This window comes from Vigna unguiculata, chromosome 2 (genome assembly GCF_037176805.1).
Source record: "Vigna unguiculata cultivar grain cowpea cultivar isolate G323 ecotype 2 chromosome 2, ASM3717680v1, whole genome shotgun sequence".
NCBI lineage: Eukaryota > Viridiplantae > Streptophyta > Magnoliopsida > Fabales > Fabaceae > Vigna > Vigna unguiculata.
In genome coordinates, this window is record NC_140793.1 from 24,308,743 (window position 1) to 24,319,916 (window position 11,174).

Sequence of the window (11,174 nt, forward strand, 5' to 3'; positions counted from 1 at the left end):
TTACATTCTTCACCCATCCTTTTGTACCTACTACACAAGTATCAAATCAATGAAAGAAAATAAGTGACTATAGTTTTTTAATCAAATGGAGTAAAAGCGACGAATCCTAACTGGCCACGAGACAGTAGATATATAATGGGCCATGGTGTTCGATATAAGGGTATTTTTCCTGCATCCCAATATTTCTTCTGCATCGCCAAAGATTTGTACTCTTCCATTTATGTTCTTAAAAAATTAAATTAAAATAAAAAAATGAATTATGTAATCGTAATAATTAAATAATTATGAAGTTACAGAGTTATTAGTTGCCTGAACAAAGTTATTAATTGACAGTATTTAATATATATTTACGCGTTGCACCCCAAGTTGCGAAAATCGACTTTCGAAACACAATAAAATAAATCTCCACATCTGGAATGTCCATTCTCACTTTGGGAGTTTTATTTGGTTGCAAGGTGCATATGTTTAAGGGGAAAATTGAGTTATTTTATTCTTAATATTATGTGCTACTGTTACATGAATGCCATGAGTGTTTTTATGTATTTTGTTGCATTGTTTATTTTTGTCGTGTTTTATCTGGAAGTTCTCCGGTAAAAATTATAAATTTTTATTATTTTATTATTTTTGTTTTTATTGGTAATATTTTTATGTTTTAGTAATTACTTATTCTTTATTTTTTATTTACTTTTGTTTTATATTTTACTTTTTAGTTACATGAATATATTTTTTTTATTTTTATATTTGTGATTGTTATATTTCTTTTGTATTTTAATTGTTATTTGTTTAGTTTACAAGTTATTTATGGTTATTTTTTTTAATTGATTTTTTTTCTTGTTTTAATTTTATTTAGTTTGAATTGATATTTTGTTACGGTTTCCTATCATTATTTATGCTTTATTTTTTTTTATTTTATAGTTACATGAATATTTTAATTTTGTTTTTATATTTTTTATTTTGAAAAAATGGTATTTAATTTAAAATTAACTACAAATAAAAATAGCATAACAATCCTAAAAAAAATTACATAACTAAAATATTTTACATTGCTTTACGAAAATCATATTATCTTACGGATGTGACAGTGACTTACGGTTTGTCAACGTTGTTCTACGGAAGTCAACTTCCAGTAATCAATGGTTTACGAAAGTTGACTCCCAAAATAGGTTCTTTGAAATTCGTTTATGGAAGTCGACTTTCAATTTAGGGTTCAGTTTTTCGACACCGTTTCGCTTCGTGTACATTTATTCTCATATAAACTAAATGATTCCTATATTACCTATGTATACATGGCAAACATGGCAACAACAGCCAAAACAACATAAACCAAGGAAGATGAACATTACTTTTTTAAGTGTTACGAATGTGGGAGACCAGAGAGACGACAACCACTATTGTAGGGAGGAAAGATTGAGGTGCGAGGAAGGAGAGTGAGGCAAAGTGGGATTTGGGGGTGAGGACGACTAGGTTAAAAAAGTGGGAAAATTCGTTTTCATTAAATAAGAGAGAGATTCAAATTTTCAAACATTAATGCAGCGGAATCAGGTGGTCAAAGGGTAGTTGTGGATTTTGCCGAAGATTTTGAGGTGCAGAAGAAATATATGGGGGGTTCAGGAAGAAAAATCCTCAATATAATCCAAATTTTGTTTTCTAAATTGCTAGTTTGAATCAAGCCAATTCTTCCTTTCTTTTTCCTGCACCCCATAAGTTTTATAATCCCACTTTTATCCCTAATTTTTTGGTAATGCTGGTTTTACCCTAGGAGAGGGTGAATAGCAATGGCAATGAACCACTCTTATGTAGCCCTAAACATTTTGAAACAAAAGTTTTAAATTTGTTTGTTTTATATTAAATTTATTTTATTTAATATATAGATATTTATATTTTCCTTTTTTTTTAATTTCTCAATGTCTCCAAAAGATGGTAGATCCCGCATCACTATATACTTTGATGGTATTTTAATGGAATAATTGTCATGGGATAAAAAATGCTGACAACAAAATCTCACCATATATAAGCTTTGTTGTTTTAATTAAAAAAATAGAATAAATATTCGAATAAGTCCACAAAGATAAATGTCTTATATTTGATAAGAAATAACTTGAATACTAAGTAAATTCTTTTTTTTTTCAACAGTATAAAATTATTAATTATTAATTAGAGACAAATCAACCTAATTACCTTTTAAGAATTAATTGGGATGTTCACTGAAGATATTCAGTAAAAATATATTTAGGAAACAGCAGAATGTTAAATATGTATATTTTGTTTAGTTCTTTATATACAGATTTCTTTTCAACTGTTGCTCTCTGTACGATGAACATGTTAAACGTATTATCCACACACATGGCAAACAAACGGGGTTGCCTTCAAATCAAACGCAGAAATTCAACCCGACATTCCCATGAAAATAATTTCAATTTGATATGGTTGAGGATCTAAGGGTTTTTCATTGAACCTCCCTTTTTTAATATACATACCACTTAAATAAAATAAACAACCATGTTTGAATCGTAGTACAAAATAGATAGGTGGATTTTTTTTTATAGATATTTAAAAATCATTTTAACTTATTAATAATATATCGCATATTATACTTATGCTATATACTTATTAAACTTATAAAAACAGAAATTGAAATTTTTGTTTCCTTTCATATTTTTCTTTAATTTATTTTGTTAAATTTCTCAATTTTTTTTTAAGTTTATGTATTGTAATTCCAAATATTTTATTTACAAAACTAAAATATAAGAATTTTCTTAATAAATTTTGAAATTAAGAATCTTATATGTAAATTTTTTAGGAAAATTTCATTTAAGCATGATAGGGTGAGATAATGTTAGTTTTAATATTTAGATATGAATATTCCATAAAACCATAAGTTTTAAGGGGAAAAATAAATAATATTATATTGGGTAGTGATTTTTTTTTTGTGGTTCACTTATATCATGAAATTATGGAAGAGTAAGAAATGAGATGTTAAATCTCGATCGTCCACATAAGTTAAGTATTGTGCCATGACTTTGACTATCTGTGAGATTATTTAGCTCCATTGATTAATTGCATAATGAGTGTCTATTTGAAAGATCCTACACCTCTACATTGTTACAATGAAAGTGTTATTTATAATGCTCGCAACACTATTTTTCATGAGCGAACCAAATATATTGAAATAGATTATCATTTTACTTGTCATCATTTTCAACAACTTGACACTATATCTTATACCCTTGTATTATTAGTTATGTTGTTTGCACCCTTGTTTTTACTCTTAATCACATTTTTATTTGGGATTCATGTTTTTATAGTTACAATAGTTCCACTATTTGTCATTTCGCATTTTTAGTACAAACCAATTTTTGTATTTTAAATCCAAATTACAAATTAAAAATTTTATAATTATACTAAAAATTGGTAATTATCAATGTTAAGTCTTGGATTTCCTTGATAATTCATTTTTATAAAATTTAAACGTTTTGACTATTACCTTAAATTTCGAACTTGCTTGATAATTAAATATTTCATTTTGAATAAAATTTGATTATCACGTTAAGTCTCAAACTTACTTAATAATTAAATCTAAAACTCTTAAATACAATTTGATTATCACATTAAGTCTCATACTTACTTGTTAAGTAAATCTAAGTTCTTGAATACAACTTGACTATCACGTTAAGTTTCAGACTTACTTGATAATTAAATCTAAATTCTTAAATAAAAAATTGATTATCATGTTAAGTCTCGGACTTACTTGATAATTGAATCTTTCACTCTTAGATAAAATGATTATCACGTTGAGTCTTGGATTTACTTGATAATTGATTTTTTAACAAAATTTTAAAAGTATATAATCGTCACGTCTAGTCTTAGGCTTGCTTAATGATAAATTTTTATCACGTTAAATCTCATATTCACTTGATAACTAAAAAATACATTAAAATTTGAAATTTAAAAATATTAATCAAATCAAGGTTTTTCTAAATAATTTGTTTTTTAAAAAGAACTACATAACCTTAATTTCTCATTTTCAATGAGAATACATAGGAGCAAGGTCAAGCAACTTGTCGGGCCCAATTAAAAAATTGAAAAAATGTTTTCTTTATTCACATTTGTATGTTTATTTGATTCTTTGGGAAAAATAAATGTTTGAAAATTTTGATAGTTTTGCACATTTGATTAAAGGGAACTATTTTTGGACATACTTGGTGGCATGCTAATACTTTTCCCACACATAACCAACTCCCAGACCTAATATGGTTTCACAAACCAATTTATTTTTAGGTTTTCCATAGTTCCTCTTAATAAACTATGGTGGCGACTTCCTTTGTAAAATTTATATATTTTTAAAATTAATTTTTTTGTTCGCCATCACATCGTTATTTCGCGGTTACAACAACAAACATGCATGAAGTACATATGAACATAATTAGTCCACATGAAACTCAACCATACACAGAGAATGAGAAAACACATATTGGACCACTATAAACGTGAAAGAAAGAGAACTTACTCTATTTGCGATTTTGATCGACTAGAGTTATAGAGTTCTCTGCGGTGATTCCAAAGGTAGGTTCTGATTGAAAAATAAATAAGATATGAGTGAGATCTTCTAGAAAAAGGACAGAGAAATTAGAAGAAATATTTTCTACAAAGATGAACAATTTTGTGTGTACTTAACTTTCTTAACAGTAAGCCTATTTATAACTGAGCCTATTATATTAAAAAAAAAACTTTGTTTTAAGGATCTCACACTAGTCAAAAATATAATTAGAGAACATATTATATTATAATAAGTGTTAAGTATGTTTTTAGTCCATGTACTTACATGCAAAATTGGAATTCACCTCTCTCTGAAAGTTCATATAAAATTTGTCCTTATACTTTTGTTAGAAAGTGGACTTTTAAGCCTAACTCAACCCCACAAAATTGGCTTGTAAGGTGAGGTTTGCACCCTACTTATATATTATGAAATTGTCTTATCTCTAGTCTATGTGAAACTTTCAACAACTTTAGTAATGCATGAAATTCGTCCTCTAAAACAGACAACGTTAACTTTTAGCTAACATGGCTAACGATCAAGTTGACTGAACTGACATGTCAAAACACTTGACAAGCATATGACTGACACATGTAATTTTTAAAAAAAATTAAGTTTTATATATATTTTTTTCTTTTGGCTCTGGAGGACATATTCTATGCATTACTAAAGTATAGTGACAAATTTGATATGAACTTTGAGGAAGAGGGACAAATTCTAATTTCGCATGTAAATTTATAAACTAAAAGCATTCTCAGCAAAAATAGTTGTTTGAACTAATTAATTGATTATTGTGTTATACAAGTGTTAAATGATAATACTTATATAAATTAATATTGAAATGTTAACATTTTTTCTAAAATATAAGTTGGTTGAATGAAGTATTTATTGAAATATTACGTATTTTCTAAATTAAAAAAAATTATTATGAATTAATATCTTATTACATATAATTGTGGTGTATGGTTCAATTTCATTAACTCCATTTCAGGTCAAATTCTGATAGTTTTATTTAGCGTGTAATGCTTATGTTGAAGGGACTGTGTAGTGATAGGCTCATTATCATTGGATCACGACCATTAAATGATCGACTTTATGTGACATGAATAAAGAGTCACTTATGCTAAGGGAAAATAAAATCATTAATTGTATGTTCTGGTCGATCCAATTTTACCTTTTTTTAATACAACAATAATTAATATATTACAAAAATTATGTGTTATTTTCTATTAGTGTAGATTAAAATAAAAAATATATATATTTCAAAGTAAAATCATGTCATTAAATTATTTAAATAATTTATAATTAAATTATAAATAAAAATTAATTAACATGAATCCAAAGATACTATAAATATTTATCATCTTATCACCCTTTTATAACAAAACAAAAAAAAAGTAAAATAAATAAATAATATAGGAGTTTAAATTTGGGTTATATTTAAATTTAAAATTAAAATTGAATTACTATAAAATTAAAATAATTTAAATTAAATTAAACTTAAAATAATGAATATTTCAAATAACTAATTCTGCTAAGTATATTTTTAGTTACATGCGAAATTGAAATTTATCCCTCATCCTCAAAATTTATATAAAATTTATCCACGTACTTTAATAATATATGAATTACATCCTCTAGAATCAAAATGAAAAAAAGAAAAATTTAAATTACATGTGTCAACCATTTTTTTAATCAAAAATAGCAAAACCATGGTTTATCATAATATTGGTGTTATAAAACATTACCAAAGCTACGTACGATGATTAACATTCATCATATCTATATCTGAAAGTCAATCTATAAAGCTGTTGAAAATCTTAAACCTCCTCTTGGTAAAATATTATGTCCTGACAAATTTCATGATGATTAGACATGTGAGTTAAAAGTTAAATTCGTCTATCTTGTAAGACAAATTTCATGTATTACTAGAATATAAAAATGCATTTCAATTTGGTAATTACAGAATTAAAAACATATTTGAACTTTATAATAATCATATATTCCATGATACACTAACCATTTATTCTATCATTTTTGTTCCTTTTCAATTCTATTTTAATACTTAAAAAAAAATTGTGTTAACATAATCATCATATGTATTTGCATGCGTCACGGTGGTGTCTTTTTCACCCTGTATTTATCCACATGGGTCGGATATACACAGTGTGTCTTTTATTTGTTGAAAACACCGTTTAGTCAAGAAAGAAGAAGCTCGCACACAATAACGCGCTAGTTCTACACGGACTTACTTGGGTAGATAGCATGGTTCTATAACGTAACACAACGTACCACGCCACTCACGTTTTTGTTCTGTCCATTGCTTTCGTGGAACCCTATAAAATGTTTTCACAACGTTAGGTGGTGTTGACCTTCCACGACCCTCTCACCCTTCTTTGTCTTGGTGAATTAGTTCCTACAAACCATATTTTCCTTTTCCATTTCCTCTTTATTTTCTCTCTGTAGCACCCATTTTTGTTCCCTCTCTTATACTATATTTCTGCATTATATATAATATTTTTGTTACTGTTAAAAAATATACATACCCTCTATTCTCCAACAACCCACCCAGAAGGAAGATGAACGTGGATCTGGAGTCATTAGCAGAGGCCACTTCTGGGGCCATAGGATCACTCATCAGCACCACTATTCTCTACCCGCTTGACACCTGCAAGACCAAGTACCAAGCCGATGCTCGTTCCCATGGTCGCACCAGATACAGGTTCTTTAATCCCCACCTTTTTTTCTTTCTATATTATCTTCTTATCGTTAATTGAATTTCAATTTCTTCTCCCCATGCTCACCCCTTCTTCATGGGGTGATCGTAAATGGTTTCTCCGTGTTCCTCCCAGAATTGGGTGTTCTGGATCGGGACTTTGTCTTGTAGTGTTGTGTTCGGGAGATGGTGATCAACGATGAAAGATGTAATTTTTTAGCTTGGGTTTATTTTGAAGACAAAACTTTTGATGCTGATCTTCAATTAGAATAGAAATTTCACCTTGGGAAATTTGCGTACTAAAAGTTTCTATTAAATGTGAATATACTCATGTTGAGGAGATGGTGATCAAAGACCTGCGTAATTGCCCTGCCCTTTTCAAGTATTTGTTTTGGAGTCTGGGATAAATTATCGTTGATCTTGAAAGGTGTATTCTTTTTAGCTTGGGGGTATTGTAATTCTAGTTTTCTCTATCTGGTTTTGGTTCTCAATTCTTTGGGATGGACTTTCCAAGGTAACCGGATCACCCAACAATGATTATTTACTGTTTAAGATTTAAAGATTCTAGAATGTATAAACCCCCTAAGATCAATTTAAAAGTTTAAACATTTATTTGCTTACTGTTTTCAAAAAATGGTATTGGATGAACGGAACGGAGGCACTGGTTGTCGGTGGCAGATTGACTGATCTCAGTCTCTGCGGTATTTGATGGCTAAGAGAAGCACAGAAAAGATATCCTACTGAAAAATTATACCATATTATAAGAGAAAACAGAAAGAAACCGAATAACACCTTTTGTGATTGAAAAATGCACTCTGTTTGAAATATCAGGGGAGTCTCTTTATAGCAGCAGGAAGGAGCTAATAACAAACTTATATATATGGAATAACTAACCAGCTTGTGTTCCTTCATCTTTAACTCCAATATACAGCTTTCTGTTTTCTAAAATTTGTTTGTCTTTAATAACATCTGAAAGGGCTTGTCCCTTGAACACATTTCTGATGTCTAAACCTTGTCCCCTGTGTATTGGACTAATTAGACCCTTTAGCTTTCAATTATGAATATTGGAAGTAGAGGGACCAAATTAAGGAGACTAAGTCTTATTCGAACCCATCAAGTCGTTTAGTCTGCTTAATAGTTTAATTTTTCATTGAGACTCTTACACTTTATGTTTCTTTTAAAGGAATTAAACAGGGAACAGTGAAACATTCTTATTTTACAAATGATAAAACTATTCTGCATGTAGTGTACCAAATTGCATTTGCATCAAAGTATCATTTTGTAACATTGGAATTTCTTGGGTTGAGTATGGAGGTTGAGTGGGGGATTGATCTTAGCTCTTGGCCATTGTGTGTCAAAATTATCCAAGAGAATGTATCTCTTGGGTATGTATACTTACTTACTTCCATTCTAATTGTTTTCACATTTGCAGGAATCTCACTGATGTATTATTGGAGGCAATATCTAACGGTCAGGTGCTTTCACTTTACCAGGGCCTTGGAACAAAGAATCTTCAATCCTTCATTTCGCAGTTTGTCTACTTCTATGGATACAGTTATTTTAAAAGATTATATCTAGACAAAAGTGGTTATAGATCCATCGGAACGAAAGCAAACTTAGTTATTGCTGCTGCTGCTGGGGCTTGCACTGCCATTGTGACTCAGGTGAGGCAGCACTAGCTTTTCCTAGTTTAAATATGTATTTAAAAATTAAAAACACTTCTATGGTTTTTGGAGAACGACACTTTAATACCAAATTTTCATTATGTTCATAACAAAATTTTGATTGAAGTCTTTTATGGCTATACTTTGTGGCTTGAGGCTATTTTGATGATTCTTAGTTTGAACATGGAACAAGGAGAGAACCTAGTGCATCTATGGAATAAAACATGTTGATTAAATTATACATAAAAATCTGATTAAGTTTTCAATGCTTAACCTACTATAATTGTTGGTTAATCATCCACTGTTAACTATAGACTGGCTAATAAATCATAGGTGTCTATTTTATGTTACTATCTGCCTATATCAAACTTAATTGTATTACTAAGCATACCTCATTGATTACTTCTAGCCCCTGGACACAGCCTCCTCAAGGATGCAGACAAGTGCATTTGGAAAGTCTAAAGGGCTACTGAAAACCCTTACCGAAGGAACCTGGAGTGACGCATTTGATGGCCTCAGTATTTCCTTGCTGCTCACATCAAACCCTGCAATTCAGGTAGGTGAAGCTGCAGTTTCTACCATCTGAAGTTCTGTATCATGTTTGTGTGATTAATATATAAAGTTATATTTGGCATGCTTGGTCAGAGACCAAAAGATTTTAATCTGAAACTACCTTGTGCTGCAGTATACCGTGTTTGATCAGCTGAAACAGCGAGCACTGCAGAACAAACAAAGCAAAGCTGAAAAGGGATCATCTCCCGAATCCCTTTCTGCATTTATGGCCTTTCTTTTAGGTGCAATTTCAAAAAGCATTGCTACATGTCTTACATATCCAGCTATCAGGTATTTAGTTGTAACTTCCCACTGGGTTTTGATTTCTGGACTTAGTTTATAGGGGGCACTTCTAAGACCTCTTTCTGCTTATAGGTGCAAAGTTATCATTCAAGCTGCTGACTCAGATGAAGCAAACTCCAAAACAAAGACAAAATCACAGAAAACAGTGTCTAGTGTTCTCTATGGAATATGGAAAAGAGAGGGGATAGTGGGATATTTCAAAGGATTGCATGCTCAGATCTTAAAGACTGTTTTGAGCTCAGCACTGCTCTTAATGATCAAGGAGAAGATCTCAGCTAGTACTTGGGTGCTTATCCTTGCACTTAAAAGGTACCTATTACGTCCAGCGAGAAGGGTTAAGAACTTGTAAGTTATGATAGCAGTTACTGGTGGAAGAAGCTTCAATTCCTTGTGGATAATGAATTTTGTTGGAGTGCAAAGTGTGCACTTTAGCAGCTACATCTACTCTTAAGAGTTGAGACAAGGTTGTTTTGGTGGCTTCTCTTTGTTCCACCTCCCTTGGTTAATTGATACAGAACAACTAGTTCAGGAATTTATGCAAAAGACTGATAGAGCAAAGCAAATTAGAAAGTCTTGACAGTGAACAATTTTTAGTTTTTTTGGTTGCATTTATTGTTTCAAATAAAGGCTTGTTTTTGTAGATGGTTCTTTTAGGACATATCCACCAGGATGTACTCAAATGACTGAAGATATAAGACCAGAGTAATTGTGTCATGTTATTTTTAAACAATCCACGATCGGTTTTGTCGCAATAGAATTTTTTTAAGAAATTCAAAACAAATTATTACCTTATACAAACTTGATGATGATAATAATGATGATGTATAATAATATGTAGTAATATAAATTAGTTATTTTATCATGAAAAAGTTAATCAATTATTTTTCTGAAAAGTTAACTAATTGAATAACTGACAATTTATTATAATATTGTAATTTACAATTAATGTCAATTATTTAAATGAATGTATAATGATAAAACTTATATGGCAGTGTAAAACTGCAATATGCTTCATAAAGTTAGTTTTCATTATTCTCCCTTACAAAATCAACATAAGAGTTGCTTGAACCAACTCCAAGCAATTGTCAGAAACATGAGAAATGCTCTTATATATTTTGGAATTCCTTATATTCCTTCCAAAGGTTCAACTAAGAGATGTAAGTTCGTAGAATCGTAGTCACTTTACTTCAATTTTTGTATTATTAAAAAAAATTGTTTTTTCTTTGAATTTTTTTATAATGGTATCTGTTAAATGTTTTTGGACAAGGAAGTTATCTGATAGGGTGGTGCTTAGCCAGTTCTAACCACTTGAAACTTTATAGACCCATAAATCATAAGTAAGGTTACAATGTTTACAAAATTTATTTTAATATATAAACATAATCATAACAAAAAATATCATTAA

At 29.7% G+C, this 11,174-nt stretch overlaps 1 protein-coding gene across 1 annotated transcript; it reads left to right on the forward strand.

Annotated features, from left to right (window-relative positions):
- Positions 1-6,840: 6,840 nt before the first annotated feature.
- LOC114173667 (peroxisomal adenine nucleotide carrier 1) lies at positions 6,841-10,499 on the forward strand. Its single transcript, XM_028058175.2, has 5 exons — positions 6,841-7,256; positions 8,683-8,914; positions 9,324-9,470; positions 9,600-9,757; positions 9,842-10,499. Exons 1-5 carry the CDS (start codon positions 7,114-7,116, stop codon positions 10,116-10,118), a joined length of 957 nt encoding a protein of 318 aa, XP_027913976.1. The 5' UTR covers positions 6,841-7,113; the 3' UTR covers positions 10,119-10,499.
- Positions 10,500-11,174: the final 675 nt, after the last annotated feature.

What these genes read in the sequence shown, in the direction of transcription:
- LOC114173667 (XM_028058175.2), top strand. Translation starts at nt 7,114, where the DNA reads ATGAACGTGGATCTGGAGTCATTAGCAGAGGCCACTTCTGGGGCCATA. An exon ending in CATGGTCGCACCAGATACAG is followed by an intron (nt 7,257 to 8,682) that starts GTTCTTTAATCC and finishes TCACATTTGCAG; the next exon opens with GAATCTCACTGATGTATTAT. An exon ending in CTTACATATCCAGCTATCAG is followed by an intron (nt 9,758 to 9,841) that starts GTATTTAGTTGT and finishes TTCTGCTTATAG; the next exon opens with GTGCAAAGTTATCATTCAAG.